The sequence below is a fragment of the Nerophis ophidion genome, linkage group LG06 (genome assembly GCF_033978795.1).
Source record: "Nerophis ophidion isolate RoL-2023_Sa linkage group LG06, RoL_Noph_v1.0, whole genome shotgun sequence".
Classification (NCBI taxonomy): Eukaryota; Metazoa; Chordata; class Actinopteri; order Syngnathiformes; family Syngnathidae; genus Nerophis; species Nerophis ophidion.
In genome coordinates this window covers 20,004,824-20,025,035 of record NC_084616.1, presented here as the reverse complement: position 1 = coordinate 20,025,035, position 20,212 = coordinate 20,004,824, and the positions used below count along the sequence as shown (strand labels likewise).

The window sequence follows — 20,212 nt, the reverse complement described above, 5'->3', positions numbered from 1 at the left end:
CCGACAGATGTTTGGGCTCCTTCATGTTTTGGCGTAACTTCCTGACATTTTTGGGATCCCTCACATTTTCGGCATACATTTCTGACAAATGTTTGGGCTCCCTCATGTTTTGATGTAGTTTTCCGACAAATGTTTGGGCTCCCTCATGTTTTGACGTAACTCTCCCAACAAATGTTTTGGCTCCCCCATGTTTTTACGTAACTTTTCGACAATTTTTTGGGCTCTCTCATTTTTTACGTACTTTTCCGGAAATTGTTTGGGCTCCTTTTTTTGGCTTTCCATTTTTGGCGTAACTTTCCGACAAATGTTTCGGCCCCCTCATGTTTTGATGTAACTTTGCGACAAATGTTTGAGCCTCCTCATATCTTGACGTAACTTTCCGACCAATGTTTAGGTTCGCTTATATTTTGACGGAACTTTCCAACAAATGTTTAAGCCTCCTCATATCTTGACGTAACTTTTCGACAAATGTTTAGGTTCGCTTATATTTTGACGTAACTTTTTACTGTATGTTTGTCACTTTACCATCAGCTTAGCGATGTCGCCGGCGAGTCTCAGGGCAGTCTGAGTGTGGCTCAGGACGAGCTGGTCACCTTCAGCGAAGAACTAGCGACCCTCTACAACCACGTGTGCATGTGCAACAACGAGACTCCCAACCGCGTCATGCTGGATTTCTACAAGGAGGGCAAAGGCGGGCACAGCAGCCCGGAAGGACGCGGACGGCGCTCTCCCATCCTGCTCACCAAGGGCCTCTTCCCAGAGCCTCTGAGAAACGATCTGAGCGACTGTTCCCTATCACCCGGCTCATCCCAGCCATCTCCCGTGTCGGACCACCGCCGCGAGCCCATGAACATCTACAACCTGGTTGCCATCATCCGAGACCAGATCAAGCACTTGCAGCTCGCCGTGGACCGCACCACGGAGTTGTCGCGCCAGAGGGTGGCCTCTCTGGAGCTGTGCACGGTGGCCGACAAGGACAAGGAGGCCTGCATGGAGGAGATCCTGAAGCTCAAGTCCCTGCTCAGCACCAAGAGGGAGCAGATTGCCACTCTGAGGACTGTGCTGAAGGCCAACAAGCAGGTCAGTTTGCTGGCAGATAAGTCCATACCGTAACATTTGTCAGGGTGCTTTGAAGGACAAAAACAGGAGGTTAGGCTGGCGTCTATTTCAAGGATTTCAGCTGTTTCAGACCTTAAGTCAGAGAAGGTCTGGAGGTAACATTCCATTTGCTTGTCTCTTCAAAGTCCTTTTTAATATGTGTTCCAGGACAAAGACACTTAAGACTTTGGTTGAAACTCACAATTAGTCGAATAATAATGAAGTGGTTCTAAGGCTTGTCAAATCAGCTTTAGATTGTTTTAGCCACATCAAAGTTGACTGATTCCTTCATAAATATATTTACCCGCTATCTATAGTCTAACTGTGCTGCTCTTAGTAGGGCTCGAAGAGGTCAAGAGATTTTGCGATGCATTGTGGGTAGCCATTGTTGCTTTTGTTTCTATGGTCGTACTCAACTCGAGGTATTGTGAGGGAGAGCAACACATTGGACTAAAGTGGATGGTAGGAAAGTAAAAAATCAAGGGACTGTAGGGAGACTGGAAACTGGACCCTGTTCCAAAGGCTCGCTACCTCGAACAAATAAATACAATTGACAGAACCGATCCATATGAGCACCTCCCATATACGTGTTCTGTATCTAGGTCGTCAACTGAGTTTTGGAACGCATAGTCGGTAAAGGCTCACGGACAAACCGAACTACTTTGGGTCTGTGCAAGACCTCTGAGTTTTACATTAGAAAGAGAAAACTGTCGTCCTTTCAGAAGTAAGTCCACAGGACTCGTCACTTGGGGTCTCCTGGACAAATCTGTTTCCAACTATAGTTCATGTCCGAAATACTCTGCGGAATAATGTATAGACAGTCTTCCCAGTTATTGATCTACGAATAGATACTATTCATAACCCGCAGCTTAGCTCATGCGAACATCCTACTCAATGCTATGTGTGAAACAGAATCAAACATACCTTGATTCAAACTTACCAGTGTGAAAATACAGTGCACTCCCCAACATGTACCAGGTGGTGGCGTTACAGGTCATGTTTGATCGTCTCACGGATGCTATCCAGGCCATTAGCCGCCTCTGTATTAGCTCACTAACCTGACTTCCTTGGCCTCGGTCCTACGCCAGGTGGATGCACTTCCACCACCATTCAGGGTCAGGTCAATAATCAACGATCATGTCAATGGTCCCTGACGACTTTCCCTCTCCTTTCCGCCCGCAGACCGCTGAAGTTGCTTTGGCAAACCTGAAGAGCAAGTACGAGAACGAGAAGGCCATGGTGACGGAGACCGTGATGAAGCTGAGGAACGATTTGAAAACTCTGAAGGAAGACGCCGCAACCTTCTCTTCCCTGCGAGCCATGTTTGCCACACGGTGAGACGCAATGTTCCCACGTTCTCATTATGCGCCTATGTTCCCACTATGTTCTCACTATGTTCCCACTATGTTCCCACTACGTTCCCATGTTCTCACTATACTCCCACTATGTTCTCATTATGTTCCCATTATGTTCCCACCATGTTCTCACATGTTCCCATTATGTTCCAATTATGTTCCCATTATGTTCCCACTATGTTCCCACCAATTCCCACCATCTTCCCACCATGTTCCCACTATGTTCCCACTACAATCCCGCTATAGTCCCAGTATGTTCTCACTCTGTTCCCATTATGTTCCCACCATGTTCCCACTATGTTCTGACTATGTTCCCATCATGTTCCCACCATGTTACCGCTATGTTCTCACTATTCTACCACTATATTCCCACTATGTTCCCACTATGTTCCCATTATGTTCCCACTATGTTCCCACCATGTTCCCACTATGTTTCCACTATAATCCCGCTATAGTCCCAGTATGTTCTCACTATGTTCCCATTATGTTCCCACAATGTTCCCATTATGTTCCCACTATGTTCCCACCATATTCCCACTATAGTCCCAGTATGTTCTCACTATGTTCCCATTATGTTCCCACAATTTTCCCATCATGTTCCCACTATGTTCCCACTATATTCCCACTATGTTCCCACCATATTCCCACTATGTTCCCATTATGTTCTCACTATGTTCCCACCATGTTGCCACTATGTTCCCACTACAATCCCGCTATAGTCCCAGTATGTTCTCACTATGTTCCCATTATGTTCCCACAATGTTCCCAATATATTCCCACTATGTTCCCACCATATTCCCACTATGTTCCCATTATGTTCCCACTATGTTCCCATTAGAATCCCATTATGTTCCCACTACAATCCCGCTATAATCCCAGTATGTTCTCACTATGTTCCCATTATGTTCCCACCATGTTCCCATTATGATCTCACCATGGTCCCACTATGTTCCCATTATGTTCCCACTATGTTCCCTCTACAATCCCATTATAATCCCAGTATGTTCCCACCACGTTCCCACTATGTTCTCACTATGTTCCCATTACGTTCCCATCATGTTCCCACTATGTTCTCACCATATTCCCACTATGTTCCCACCATGTTCCCACTATGTTCCCACCATGTTACCACTATATTCCCACTATGTTCTCACTATGTTCCCACCATGTTCCCTCTATATTCCCACTATGTTCTCACTGTTCCCACTATGTTCTCACTATGTTCCCACCATGTTCTCGCTATGATCCCATTATGTTCCCACTACTTTCTTCCTATATTCCCACTATATTCCCACCATGTTCTCACTATATTCCCACCTTGTTATCACTATGTTCCCACTATGTTTCTACCGTGTTCCCACTATGTTCCGACTATGTTGTCACTATGTTCCCACCATATTCTCACTATGTTCTGACTATGTTGTCATTATGTTCCCATTACATTCCCACTGGATTCCCACTACGTTCCCACTTTGTTCTCACTATGTTCCTACTATGGTCCCACTATGTTCCCACTATATTCCCACAATGTTCCCACCATATTCCCACCATGTTCCCACAATGTTCCCACCATGTTACCTCTATATTCCCACTATGTTCTCATTATGTTCCCACCATGTTCCCATTATGATCTCACCATGGTCCCACTATGTTCCCATTATGTTCCCACTATGTTCCCTCTACAACACATTATAATCCCAGTATGTTCCCACCACGTTCCCACTATGTTCTCACTATGTTCCCATTACGTTCCCATTACGTTCCCATCATGTTCCCACTATGTTCTCACCATATTCCCACTATGTTCCCACCATGTTCCCACTATGTTCCCACCATGTTACCACTATATTCCCACTATGTTCTCACTATGTTCCCACCATGTTCCCACCATGTTACCTCTATATTCCCACTATGTTCTCACTGTTCCCACTATGTTCTCGTTATGATCCCATTATGTTCCCACTACTTTCTTCCTATATTCCCACTATATTCCCACCATGTTCTCACTATATTCCCACCTTGTTATCACTATGTTCCCACTATGTTTCTACCGTGTTCCGACTATGTGTCACTATGTTCCCACCATATTCTCCCTATGTTCTGACTATGTTGTCATTATGTTCCCATTACATTCCCACTGGATTCCCACTACGTTCCCACTATGTTCCCACTACTTTCTTCCTATATTCCCACTACGTTTTCACTATGTTCACACTATGTTCCCGACTATGTTCTCACTATATTCCCACCATGTTCTCACTATGTTCCAGATATGTTGTCATTATGTTCCCACTACATTCCCACTGGATTCCCACTATGTTCTCACTATGTTCCCAATATATTCTCACTACGTTCCCACCATGTTCCCCAGATGTTCCCACTTTGTTACCACTATATTCCCAATATGTTCCCTACCATGTTCTCACTGTGTTCTTACTGTGTTCCCACCATGTTCCCTCTATATTCCTACTATGATCTCATTATATTCCCAATGTTCTCACTATGTTCCTACCATGTTCTCACTATGTTCCCACTTCCCTCCACAATTGTAGTCTTTGTATGGGACCCGTCAGGTATTTGACAGCCTAATAATAATAATAGTACTGATTACAATAATAATAATGATAATAATACAATGATCATATCAATAACAACAACAACACTTTATGTAAATAAGGACTATGGAGAACAAAGTATCTTAACTGGTAATCATGGAAACATGTCCCTCATGTTTTGTTTTTCGTGTGTGTGTGTGTGTGTGTGTGTGTGTGTGTGTGTGTGTGTGTGTGTGTGTGTGTGTGTGTGTGTGTGTGTGAAGGGGGCGGGGCTAAGGAGGTCTGTTGCACTCACTAATCTTTAGGGATTCCAAAGAGAAGCGGGTCAAAGGTCGTGTGTATAAACCCACCTCAATTTGTTGTGGATAACATGTAGACCACTCCACTGCTCCTGCTCTGTTTATTCACCACACGCAGGACATTTGACTAGTTTAAACTTCCTTGTAACCTCCGGGTAAGGATGCGGCAATCGATCAGCCACTGATCAGTATCGGACCATCTTCCTACATTTACGTGATCGACCAATGTCAATTCATTCCTTTCTATGACGATCACAAAAAAGGATCGCCTCTGGCTGACAGAGGCGTCCACTAGCGCTCCACTAAATGAATAACCCCCCATTGCGTAAAAATAAAGTGCATTTCTCACAAGTAGTATTATCACTGGAAAACGACAGTAAACATGCTACAAGAAGGCATGCTAATCACTAAACTAGCTTTAAACAAAGAGAAGAAATAATTTCTTAGTAAAGTTTAAGAAGTGTAGATGAAAGCAGAAAGTAAGTAAACCGGAAATATTCAAGAGGCCAATTTCTTCAAGTCAAATAGTACACCAGGAGATGTTTTATGGAGAAAATATTTCATATTTTGTGTGTTCGCCATAAAACACCAAAGTCTTCTTGGACAAAAATGTCATCAGACAAACAAACATAAAAAAGTTAAAAAAAAAAAAATGGTAATCAGCAGATGTACCTGAAGTGGATCTAGTGAGTTATTTCAAGTAAAATAAAAATGTTTGACGTATTTTTATCATTTTAATGAGGATGACCCTTTTGGATCCCCAGGACTTTTAGTGGTATTTTTGTACCTTCATTGATTATAGATTATGTAAATCATTACACTCTTCTTGTATAATATACGCATATTTTATGTAAATCATTACACTCTTCTTGTATAATATATGCATAGTTTATGTAAATAATCACACTCTTCTCGTATAATATATGCATATTTTATGTAAATCGTTACATTCTTCTTGTTGTATAATATATGCATAGATTATGTAACTCAGTGCTCGCTGTGTCTATATAATATATGCATAGATTATGTAAATCATTACACTCTGTTTTTCTATAATGTAGGCATACAATATGTAAATCATTACACTCTTTTTTATAAAATATATGCACAGATTATGTAAATCATTACACTCTGTTTTCCTATAATATATGCATATATTAAGTAAATCATTACACTCGTTTTATAAAATATATGCACAGATTATGTAAATCATTACGCTCTGTTGATATATAATGTATGCATAGATTAGGTAAATCATTACACTCTATATATAATGTATGCATAGATTATGTAAATCACTTCCCTGCTTCTATATAATGTATGCGTAGATTATGGAGATCATTACACTCTGTTTATAAAATATATGCACAGATTATGTAAATAGTTACACTCTGTTTATATAATGTATGCATATATTATGTAAATCACCACACTCTCTTTATGCATAATTTATGCATAGATTATGTAAATCAATGCACTCTGTTTATAAAATATATGCGCATATTATAGGAATCATTACACTCTGTTTATATATAATGCATGCGTATATTATGTAAATCATTACACTCTCTGTATATATAATTTATGCATAGATTATGTAAATCAATGCACTCTGCTTCTATGTAATGTATACACACATTATGTAAATCATTACACCCTTCTACTATAATATATGCATAGATTATGTAAATCATTACACTCTTCTCCTATGATATATGCATGGATTATGTAAATCCTCACACTCTTCTTCTATAAAATATATGTATAAATGATGTAAATTTTTACTCTCTGCTTCTATATAATATATACATACATTATGTAAATCATTACACTCTTCTTCTACAGTATATGCAAATTTTATGTAAATCATTACACTCTGCTTTTATATGATATATGCATGGATTATGTAAAACATTACATTCTTCTTCTATAATATATGCAAATGTTATGTAAATCATTACACTCTTCTTCTACAATATATGCACAGATTATGTAAATCATTACACTCTTCTTCTACAATGTATGCAAAGATCATGTAAATCATTACACTCTGCTTCTTTATGATGTATGCATGGTTTACATGCATCGTTACAATCTGTTCCATATCATATATGCATATATTATGTAAATCCTTACACTCTTCTACTATAAACAGATGCATATATTATGGAAATCAGTTCTCTTCTCCTATATGATATATGCATAGATTATGCAAACCATTAAACTCAGTTTGTATATAATAAATGCATAGATTATGTAAATCAATACACTTTGTTTTAAATAATATATGCATACATTATGTAAAGTATTACAATCTTCTTCTATTAAATATATGAATAGAGGATGTAAATGGTTACAGTCTGCTTCTATATAATAAATGCATAGATTGTGCAAATCATTACACCCTGTTTATATGTAATACATGCATCGGTTATGTAAATTATTACATTGTGCTTCTGTATAATATATGCATAGATTATTTAAATCATGACACCCTGTTTATATATAATATATGCATAGATTATGTAAATGATTTGCTGGTTCCCACACTGCTGCCTATTTTGTCGCACCCCCTTCATCCTTCCTACTAAGGAAACAAGGAGGGAAGCAAGGAAGGAGGTGTGAGAACATGTTTGGAGGAACAATTCATTCTCAGTCTGACTACTGCTTTTTTCTCACACTTTGATTCACTTAAACATCGACCTCCTCACTGGTGCTCCAAACACAAACACTTTCATGTCAGGGTGTTCAAACTTTTATATCAGGGTGTTCAAACTTTTATATCAGGGTGGCCAAACTGAAAAATGAAAACATGCGGGGGCCATTGATTAAATTTTCAAAACCAATACATACTTTTTGTTTTTTACCTTAGGGCTCCCCTCAAGATTGGTCCCGGTGATCCAAAAAGGTCATAAAAATGTTTAAAAAAGTCGCTTGAATTTCTTAGTATTTTTTAAAAATGTTTTATTCCTTTTTTGTAAAACTCTAATGTTTATATGCAATGTTTTTCCACAAAAAAAATAGAATATTTTAAGTAATTGGAGCCCTGAATATGTAAATAATAAAAATGTGTATATATATATATATACACACATATATGTATGTATAAATGTATACATGTATGTATGTATACATATATACATACATATATGTATGTGTATATATGTCTATATATATATGTGTATGTATGTGTGTATATATGTATATTTACATATATACACATGTATATATCATATATATGTATACGTGTGTTTTTATGTATGTATATATATATACCTATGTATATGTACCGCTTGTGCATTTACATATATGACTATGTATGTGTATATATATATATATATATATATATATATATATATATATATATGTGTGTATATATATATATATTATATATATATTTATTTATGTATATAAATATATATATGTGTGTATATTTATAGATAGATAGATAGATAGATAGATATAGATATAACAACATTATATATATATATATTTATAACACACAAAACATTGCAACATTTTCCCAAATCAAAGTGTAATATTTGATGTTAAGTAATGGAGCCTTCAACTGGTCAATAATTTATAACATTGATTTATTTATTTATTTATTTTTTTTTTTTTAAGGCAACTCTGTTATTAGTCAACATTACAACTATTTATGTCACATTTAACATGTTTGATCTCAGAGTCCACTCTTTATGTGGGGCTTTCATCGTATTTTCATCATGTGCTGCAGGCCTTTAAAAAGGTTTTCTGCAGGCCACACCCCTCTACTAATAATGATGTATGTCAGAAGAAATTCCTCAGTTTTCCCGGGAAAACCCCTCTGACCCCACCCCTAGCCCCTCCTCCCAACTTCATACTAGCTGTAATGAAGCAGCACTGATCCTTTTGTTGGGAGGGTGTCCCTCTGGGAATATCATAAGGGCTCGCTCTCTCCAATGAAGTGTCGGACACAACAAGGAGGCGGGGCCAAAGCGAGCTCTGTCCTTTGATACGTTTTGTTAAATTGTTTTTTTTTTTAAACATCGATTATCTTTTTACTGTTTTTTCAACACAAGACAATTGCACTGTTTTTAATTTGATTTTTTTTTTCATTAACATTATTAAAAAAGTAAAATTTTGCACTGTTTAAAAATCAGCTGTAAACAATGAACTTCTTCATTTAGCTGCTGTTAGACTCAATTATTTCATTCAAATGAAAAAGTGAAGATATCCCACAATTTTAAATTTGGACTTGGATTATGCTATATATCAGTTAGCATTGGATATGCTATACCGTATTTCCTTGAATTGCTGCCGGGGCGCTAATTAATTTAAAACCTCTTCTCACTCCTGCGCTTATCAAAGGCATGCGGTAAAAGTAAGCATGCGCTAATTATTTTAAAACCTCTTCTCACTCCGGCACTTACCAGAGGCATGCAGTAAAAATTTGAGTGTGATGTAAGCTTGGACCTTAAATCCTACTGGATAGCTCTAAAGCTTCTTCCCTTTATGCGATTTCAAACTACTGGTATTGAAATCAGCCTCCTCCATTTTGAAAATGATGACAGGGGAAGTTTCACTTGTGACATCACGAGTTTAACCAGGCGGTAATACTCAGCATGCGCTAATTATTTTGCGAGGTGAGTTTGACCCGCCAGTAATTCAGGCGCATACTATATGCCCTGCAGCAATTTGAGGAAATACAGTATATCAGTTAGCATTGGATATGCTATATATTAGTTAGCATTGGATATGCTATGTATCAATTAGCATTGGATATGCCATATATCCGTTAGCATTGCATTAGGCTATATATCAGTTAGCATTGGATATGCTATATATCAGTTAGCATTTGATTATACTATACATCAGTTAGCATTGGAAATGCTATACATTAGTTAGCATTGGAAATGCTATACATTAGTTAGCATTGTATTATACTATATATCAGTTACCATTGGATATGCTATATATGTCAGTTAGCATTGGATATGCTATAGATCAGTTAGCATTGGATTATACTATATATCAGTTAGCATTGGACATGCTATAAATTAGTTTGCATTGTATTTTACTATATGTCAGTTAGCATTGGTTATGCTATATATCAGTTAGCATTGGTTATGCTATATATCAATTAGCATTAGATAATGCTATGTATAAATTAGCATTAGATTATGCTATGTATAAATTAGCATTGGATATGCTATATACAAATTAGCATTAGATTATGCTATGTATAAATTAGCATTGGATATGCTATATTTAAATTAGCGTTGCATTATGCTATGTATGAATTAGCATTTTTGATATGCTATATATCAGTTAGCATTGGACATACTATACATTAGTTAGCATTGTATTTTACTATATATCAGTTAGCATTGGATATGCTATATATCAGTTAGCATTGGTTATGCTATATATCAATTAGCATTGGATTATGCTATGTATAAATTAGCATTGGATATGCTATATACAAATTAGCATTAGATTATGCTATGTATAACAGCGTTGGATATGCTATATATCGGTTAGCATTGGCTATGCTATGTATAAATTTGCATTTTTGATATGCTATATATCAGTTAGCAGTGGATGGACTATATATGAGTTAGCATTGGATTATGCTATACTGTCTATCTATTAGCATTATGCTATATATCAATTAGCATTGGATTAAGCTATGTATCAATTAGCATTGGATATGCTAATTGTGGTGAAGTGTCAGACAGGAGTGACGCCAAGTGTTGTGTTCGCCGTGCAGGTGTGACGAGTACGTGACGCAACTGGAGGAGATGCAGAGGCAGCTGGCGGCGGCGGAGGACGAGAAGAAGACCCTCAACTCTCTGCTCAGGATGGCCATCCAGCAGAAGTTGGCCCTCACGCAGCGTCTGGAGGACCTGGAATTCCACCACGAGCAGTCCCGCCGCACGGGCGCCGCCGCCCGCTCCAAGGCTCGCCACAGGGCGTCCGCCGTCGCCGCCAACGCCGGACAGCCCCTCGCCCGCGCCGCCGAGCGGCCCGACGCCGTGCCCGCCGGCATCGTGGGAGGTCCCGGTGTCTTCTGCAGCGAGAAGTACAAAATCTACTGCGACTGAAGGGAGGCGGGATTTGATGGCCACGCCCACTTTTCTTTGTGTTTTAAAAAAGCTCGCTTTGCTTCCTGGTCCGCCTTCATGACTTTTGTTTGACTAACATCCGCTTTTGTCACGCTTGCAGAGTACAGGTGTGTCCTGTACAGGTGTGTACGTCCTGTACAGGTGTATTCTACGCAGGTGTGTCGTGTACAGGTGTGTTCTACACAGGTGTGTCCGTCCTGCACAGGTGTATTCTACGCAGATGTGTCCTGTACATGTGTGTTCTACACAGGTGTGTCTTGGACAGGTGTGTCCTGTGCACAGGTGTGTCCTGGACAGGTGTGTCCTGTACAGGTGTTCCCTGCACAGGTATACCTGTAAAAGTGTGTCCTACACGGGTGTGTCCTTTACAGGTGTGTCCTGTACAGGTGTGTGTTCTACGCAGGTGTGTCCTGGACATGTATACCTGTACAGGTGTGTCCTGTACAGGCGTGTATGTCCTGTTCAGGTGTATTCTACGCAGGTGTATCCAGTACAGGTGTATTCTACGCAGGTGTGTCCAGTACAGGTGTATTTTACGCAGGTGTGTCCATTACAGGTGTATTTGACGCAGGTGTGTCCTGTACTGGTGTATTCTAAGCAGGTGTGTCCTGTAAGGGTGTGTTCTACTACACAGGTGTGTCCTGCACAGGTGTGTTCCGCACACACTGGTGTGTCCTGTGCAGGTCTGTTCTATGCAGGTGTGTCCTGCACATGTGTGTTTTACACAAGCGTGTCCTGCACACGTATACCTGTACGGGTGTGTTCTACACAGGTGTGTCCCGCACACGTATACCTCCACAGGTGTGTACTATACAGGTGTGTTCTACACAGGTGTGTCCTATATGCTTTCCAGGTGTGGGGGGCCGTAGACCGGCTCGGCATGTGGACTCTCGTCGCTCTTTATGGACATTCTGGCTCGTATTTGCGTGCGCGCGCGTACCAAGTGCCACTGGTCCAGAGTGTGTTGCCTATAGCAGCAACACACGATATTTTGATGACGTGAGCAAAATCTACTTCACTTCATCAAATCTCCAAAAGGACGAAACCATTGCAAAATAAATATTTGTCGTTATTAAAAATGACAAGCGAGCAGTCGACTTTGAGAGGAAGAAAAAAGACGTTACAAATCATAAATCTGCTTGGCAAAAAAGTGCCTAATAACTCACACACGTAACCTGTTGTGTCCTACTTCTCCATCATCTTGGTCGCCATGACGACCGCATCGGCTGGCGGAATGATGGACGTTAAGGACGTTAACGTGTGTTTAACCCCCTGGTGTGTGTGCGCGCGCGTGTGTGTGTGTGTGTGTTGCCACATAAGCTTTAAACTGTGTGTTTTGTTATGAAGTGATGTAAGTTTGTGTTTACCATCATCAACTTTTATGTTCTCGATGCAAAAAAAAAAAAAGAAGGGTTGACGTGAGGATTCCTGCAAGTTTCGGCAAATTTTGCAATTTTTTTCTACGTACAAAAAGATTCTATATTCTTAAGACGAACTTTATTGATCTTGCAGGATCCTGCCAGCGTTTGGGGTAAAAAAAAAAATACGTAAAGCACATCATCTTCAGCCCTGCTTGAGCGTAAAAACATAATTATTCACTTGAAGTATTTACTGTATGTGCGTCCTTTTTATTATTATTTTTTTTTTATTCCATCTCGATTCTGTACACTGCTGCTGAAATTTTATTTTCCGGAGGGAATTTTCCTGAAGGAATCGATAAAGTACTATATCTACTAATAAGTTGTCGGCTGATAGGCTCCTCCCACTTCCTTTACAGGAGGGTGGGGGGCAGGGGGGGCATGTAAGATATGAAGGAATTGTTATGAAATTATAAGGCATAGTGGTACACAATGTTGGTTTTGAGGCGCTGCCTTGGTGACTTGGTGGTCGTGGGTTCGAGTCCCGGTGTTTTAGTAGAAAAAGATTGAAAGTAGTTTCCGACACTACTTTTGGCCATCATGTGTTACTACACTTTTTTATTGGTTTCATGGCTTCTTCCTGTCATTTGATCCACCAATGAGAAGCCAGAGGCGTGGCTTATTATTTTTTTTCCACATGTATTTTGTTTACCGCTGCACTTTGATGACATAGAGGACTAATATGGACTTTTAATATTTATCTGATGTTTGTTCCACAACAACATTTATTATTCCTAGGAATAGTTCATTAATGCCTGCATGAAAACGAGTCGCCGAGAGAACTTTCTGCTTCTCGCCGACTTCTCGGCTAAAACCCAGATCGCTGACCTTTCAGAATTCTCCTCAGAAGCCAAAAACGAGAAATTCCCAAATCGGAACGGCGGCGTTCCTCAAGTGCCAAACGTCTGCCGCGGGTTCTGATTCATGTTGGATCCACGTCCTCCATGACGATTGGAACGATCGGAAGGAGACCCGTCCTTCGGACTTTGTGAGAATTGTGCGGGTCAGAGGTCTGGCACACTGTCAGGGACTTGGAGATGTTTGGAGCGCAAACATCTGCAAGTGTCTTCAGTGTGGAGCTGCTGGAGGTCATGTGACGTCCAGAGTGTTATTGCAGATCTTTTTTATTATTATTATTATTACTTTTTGTAACCTGGTCTATATGACATTTGTTTACAGGAAACAGAAAACAACAATAGAATCTTTGGGCAGCTAATGATTCCATCCTAGTGCTGAGGTGACAATTCCATTCAGAACCGATTCTTGATTCAAACCGATTCTCGATTCAATATTAACCTTTACTCAAGCTGATTCTCGATTCAAACGTACTCAAGCTGATTCTCGATTCAAACGTATTCTGGACTCAAACCCATTCTCGGTTAAACTCGATTGTCGATCCAAACCGAGTCTCGATTCCAACCAATTATTGATTCAAACTGAGTCTCGATTCAAACCAAGTCTTGATTCAAACCGATTTACAATTCAGAAAGATTCTCGATCCAAACCAATTCTTGATGAAACACAATTCTCGATCCAAACCAATACTCTGGAGTCAAACCAATTCTCGATTCAAACTGATTCTCGATACAACACGATTCTCGGTTAAAATGATTCTTGATGCAAACCGATTTTCAATTCAGACAGATTCTTGATTTAAACCAATTATTGTTTCAACATTATTCTCAATCCAAACCAATTCTTGATTCAAATAGAGTCTCGATTCAAACCAATTCTTGATTCAACATGATTCTTGATTCAAACCTATTTTCAATTCAGAAAGATTCTTGATCCAAACCAATTCTTGATTAAACACGATTCTCGATCCAAACCGATTGTCTGGATTGGAACCAATTCTCGATCCAAACCGATTGTCTGGATTGGAACCAATTCTCGATCCAAACCGATTCTCTGGAGTCAAACCGATTCTCGATTCAACATGATTCTTGAAGCAAACCGATTTTCAATTCAGACGGATTCTCGATTCAAACCAAGTGTTGTTTCAAGATGATTCTCAATCCAAACCAATTCTTGATTCAAATAGAGTCTCGATTCAAACCAATTCTTGATTCAACATGATTCTTGATTCAAACCTATTTTCAATTCAGAAAGATGCTTGATCCAAACCAATTCTTGTTTAAACACGATTCTCAATCCAAACCGATTGTCTGGATTCAAACCAATTCTCGATCCAAACAGATTCTCTGGATTCAAACCAATTCTCGATTCAACATGATTCTTGACTCCAACCGATTTTCAATTCCGAAAGATTCTCAATCAAAACCAATTCTCCCGAGTCTCGATTCAAACCACATTCAACATGATTTTCAATCCAAACCAATTCTTGATTCAAACCGAGTCTTGAGCTAAACCAATTCGCCATTAAAACCAATTCTCGACGGAACCCGATTCTCGATGCGAACCGATTCTCAATTTAAACCAATTCTGGATTCAAACCCATTCTTGATGAAAGTCTTTTCTCAATCCAAACCGATTCTCGATTAAACTCAATTCTCGATCCAAACCGATTCTGGATTCAGACCAATTCTGGATTTACCATTATTTTCGATCCATACCAATTCTTAATTCAACACGATTCTCAATCCAAACCGAGTCTCGATTCAGACCAATTCTGGATTCAAACCAATTCTCTATTCAAAATGAGTCTTGACTCAAAACTTATTTTCAATTCAGCAAGAATCTCGAATCAAACCAATTCTCGATTCAAACTGATTTCCACTTCAACACCATCTGATTCAAATTGAGTCTGGATTCAATGCGGTTCCTGATTCAAGCTGATAGTGGTTTGAACATGATTTTTGAGTCAAAAAATGAAGTATTTGGTGTAATATTTATAACAAAACATTTTTAAAACAGATTACAGATCAGAAAAGGAGTACGTCTTTCTAAAAATCGATTCTCACAAATTAAAAATATATATAAAAAAAAATGTTTTAACCGATTTGGAATCAGGATGAATAAGAATCGCGCTTCGGATGTGAGTCCATTATTTATTAGCACCTTGAGTGAACTAGCATCAACAAGCGAGGAACGTGCGACGCTGGTTGATGCGTCGAAAGTTAGCGACAAAAAAAAAAAGTGACGCTAACGGCAAAAAAAAAAGTGCAATTGTGATTTTTGTCGTGGGAACAAAACAAAAGTTTTCTGTTTGCTGGAAGCGACAAGTTTGTGTTTTCGGACATAATGAGGACCCTAGTCCAACATGCATGTTTCTCACACATGGGACTTTTACACAGCAGACAAAACAAACCAGGCAACTTTTCAGGGAGAAGGAAAATTACAATTGAAATGAAATAAAATGGAATATTTTTTGCTACTGAGATGATTCCCCAGGAGAAGAAAAAAAGTGTTTGTTTTTTTTAGAGTGTGTAAAAGTAGTCATGCTGACTAAAATCAATAAAGGTGACTTTTAAGTTGCATTGCCGTGTCTTGTTTTTTTTCTCTGAGACAAATACAGGTTTTACTGTAACTTGTGATATAACAGGATAATGTTACCCTATGTACAAAGTAGAAGAAAAACACTCACCCTCCAAAAAACACAAAAAGGTGCACGACAAAAAGTGTACGTAATATAATTTTTAATATAAACTGCACAAGGTCTTCGTCAGTGTGCAGTTTCTTTTAACAGGAAGTGATGCACGTAAATCAGGGGTCCCCAAACTTTTGGACCACCATTCTTTGCGGTAGGTATAGTGTTCCTGGGATTAAAGGCCTCACATTTTCTCCTCCAAACATATTGCTAGGTATTGTGGCCAAAGAGCTCAATTTTTGTTTCATCTGTGTCATGACGTGGACTATGGTGTGGTTTGTTTTCCCGTGGTGCAAAGCGATTGGAACGGAGATGGCGTGAAGGTAAGGACAGCTTTTGATTAATAAATTTTAAAAAAAGTACAAACGAAAGGCGCTCACAGATGAAGTACAAGAACTTGGCTATGAAAACTAAAACTTGCACTAAGGCAAAACTATGGACAACAAAAACGAAAAAACTTACTGTTGGGGCGGTATAGCTCGGTTGGTAGAGTGGCCGTGCCAGCAACTTGAGGGTTCCAGGTTCGATTCCCGCTTCTGCCATCCTAGTCACTGCCGTTGTGTCCTTGGGCAAGACACTTTACCCACCTGCTCCCAGTGCCACCCACACTGGTTTAAATGTAACTTAGATATTGGGTTTCACTATGTAAAGCGCTTTGAGTCACTAGAGAAAAGCGCTATATAAATATGATTCACTTCACTTCACTGTGACTGTGAAAAAGCATGGATCATCACTATGGATAACATGGGTTTGCAGGAAGTGTGGTAGAGGGTGATGTTGCCAGGCTGACTGCCTGGCAACTATAGGCTCAAATAGGTGCAGTGATGACAGGTGCGTGAGTCGTGAACACATAACCGGTGAAAAATGATGGGTTGGCATGGTGACAAAACAAACGAGTGCTTAATGAATCCAAAACGGAACCACATAGCACCGGACTCTCTTGGATCCCCCTGCAGGTGGTGGGTCTACGGGGAGACGGTCCCACCCTAAGCTTGGCTCCAAGGTGGGGCCTCAGTGTCCCTCGCTCGGGCAAGGTGCGGTAACCTTGATTTTCCTTTCTTCATTACTGAATCGCTTAAGTCTGATCCATCACATTGGACCAGTTTGCCTTGGGAAACCTCAACCTGGGGCATGTAGTCCCCGAAAACATAGCTCCTTGTCAATGATGCTAAAATGTTACCTAGCAGGTGGGAAAAGTCTACTTTGTGAGGGGGAAGGGGCCAAATAAAAGGGGTGGAGCCAAAGAAGAGAACTCCATTTAGGTGCAGACCTGGATCAAGATCTTGTCTGGATTTTAATTTATTTTTTTTACATTTTACAGTTTTTGAGGGCAAGTCTGATCTACAGCTGAAAAGAGAGAAGAAGTCGTTGACTTTATGGGATGAAGTGAAAGTCAGCAAACACAAAAAGGTGACATTTTGTGACACTTTCTGCAGTCAGCCGCGTGCGCTACGACGAGAACGAGGCAGCTTGACTCCATCCATGTGTGCGACCGTCGCACTTGAAAAAGTACATCTTCTAAAAATATATATTTTTATCATATATTTCTTGTATTGAAAGTCAATTTGTGACCAATCGATCTTTTTTTATTGCCCCACATATTGTTCATAAGCTTCACAAAATTGTGAAGGACGAATTACAGGATGGAGGCTTTTTAAAAAATATATGTTTTAAGTGTTCTGGGAGGATCAGAGCATATTTATGATGAAATATTAACAATGGAGAAGTCAAAGTAGAAAGGTGGAGGTGGGAAGCTTTTAGCCTTTAGCCACACAAACACACGGTGATTTCTTGTTTAAAATTCCCAGAGGTGAAGCTTTACTATGGATCAGAGCGGTCAAGCGAACATGAATCCCGACTACATGTCGACCGGCAGGTTTCGGTGAGAAAATTGTGGTAATAAGTCGCCTCTTACGATCAGCGGAGCTTCTGTCGTGCTGCAGCTGCCGTGACTTCCCTCAGCGACTGGCGCCAACACACTATTTAACTCACTAAAACACTAGCAACACAATAGAAATATAAGGGATTTCCCAGAATTATCCTAGTAAATGTGTCTTAAAAACATCTGAATCGCTCCCAATGCAATCGCCATTTTTAAAAAAAATTTTTACTTTTTTTTTTGTAGTCCGGTTTAGTTTACTAAATTGCAATTTAAAATTTCCCAAAATGTGTCCGGTTGAAAATGTCGCGGAATGATGACGCTTATGTTGACGCGTGCTTGTGACGTTATTGGTTGGAGCGCACATTTAATCCCAGCACCACTCGTTTGCTTTAATCGCATAATTACACAGTATTTTGGACATCTGTGTTGCTGAATCTTTTGCAATTTATTCAATTAATAATGGAGACGTCAAAGAAGAATGCTGTTGGTGGAAAGCGGTGGATTGCAGCTGCCTTTAGCAACACAAACACAGCCGGTGTTTCTTTGTTTGTTGTGAAGCTTTAATATGGAACAGAACGGTCAAGCGAACATGTTTCTCTACCACATGTCAACCGGCAGGTTTCGGTGAGAAAACTGTGGTGATAAGTCGGCTCTTACTGGAGACATGAGCGGAGCTTGTGTCCTCCTGCAGCAGCTGTCAAAGAGGCAGCTGCGACTTTCTTGGCTCCTCCATGGCTTCCATCAGGGACACTGGCGGTCACCACACCCCTCCGACTTTCAGGTATGACTATTTAATGTCACTAAAACACCAGTAACCCAATAAGCAGATAAGGGATTTTCCATAATTATCCTAGTAAATGTGTCTAAAAACATCTGAATCGCTCTAGTGCTTCACTCTAACTTTCCTCATCCACGAATCTTTCATCCTCGCCCAAATTAATGGGGAAATTGACGCTTTCTCGGTTTGAATAGCTCTTGCTGCTGGTGGCTATGATTATAAACAATGTGAGGATGTGAGGAGCCCTACAACTTGTGACGTCACGCGCACATCGTCTGCTACTTCCGGTACAGGCAAGGCTTTTTTATTAGCGACAAAAAGTTGCGAACTTTATCGTCGATGTTCTCTACTAAATCTTTTCAGCCAAAATATGGCAATATGGCGAAATGATCAAGTATGACACATAGAAGGAACCTGTGATCCCCGTTTGAATAAGAAAATCTCATTTCAGTAGGCCTTTAATTGTTGACACATGCAACCGTCTCTTTAGTGAAACTGCAATAACAAGCAAAAAAAAACTATGATTTTTACCTCAAATACTTAATACGTTCACGTCTTTGTCATTTGCATAAACAATTTAAATACTTTTTCTGAATAATTTGCATAAAAAATTGTAGTGTGAAGTGAATTATATTTATATAGCGCTTTTCTCTAGTGACTCGAAGCGCTTTACATAGTGAAACCCAATATCTAAGTTACATTTAAACCAGTGTGGGTGGCACTGGGAGCAGGTGGGTAAAGTGTCTTGCCCAAGGACACAACGGCAGTGACTAGGATGGCGGAAGCGGGAATTGAACCTGCAACCCTCCAGTTGCTGGCACGGCCACTCTACCAACCGAGCTACACCGCCCATTGTAGAATGACGCAATGACATACAAATGAATGAGACGAACAGGCAGGGTGACTAGACGACTTGTTAATAATATTAGAAACATGGGACTAAACTACTAGTTAATGTTTGTAAAATAATAAAATAAATAACAAATTATGAACGATCTGCTATCTTAAAATAATAATATGGTCCAATAATAATTAAATAACTACTGCATAAAATAAATGTATTTCCATACTTAAATAAGAGTAGTAGACCAAAATAAATGTTACACAGCTGTAACTTACTTATTTTTTGCACCTTCCTTTTAAGGTGGTTTTGGTAAATGTTTATTGTTATTT

General features: G+C 39.5%; 1 protein-coding gene across 4 annotated transcripts in view; it reads left to right on the top strand.

The window, feature by feature from the left end:
• The window catches only part of LOC133554344 (protein bicaudal D homolog 2-like), a 120,779-nt gene extending 104,510 nt beyond the window's left edge, over positions 1-16,269 (top strand). The window contains exons 8-11 of one of the 4 annotated variants that reach the window (XR_009807098.1): positions 532-1,080; positions 2,281-2,432; positions 11,060-11,536; positions 11,847-16,269. Coding sequence is in view for 1 of the 4 variants with exons in the window: in XM_061902955.1 (XP_061758939.1) it covers positions 532-1,080; positions 2,281-2,432; positions 11,060-11,393 (1,035 nt within the window). In the remaining 3 variants the exon portion in view is untranslated. The other 3 variants (XR_009807097.1, XR_009807096.1, XM_061902955.1) reach the window with 3 other exon arrangements.
• The last annotated feature ends 3,943 nt before the right edge of the window (positions 16,270-20,212 follow it).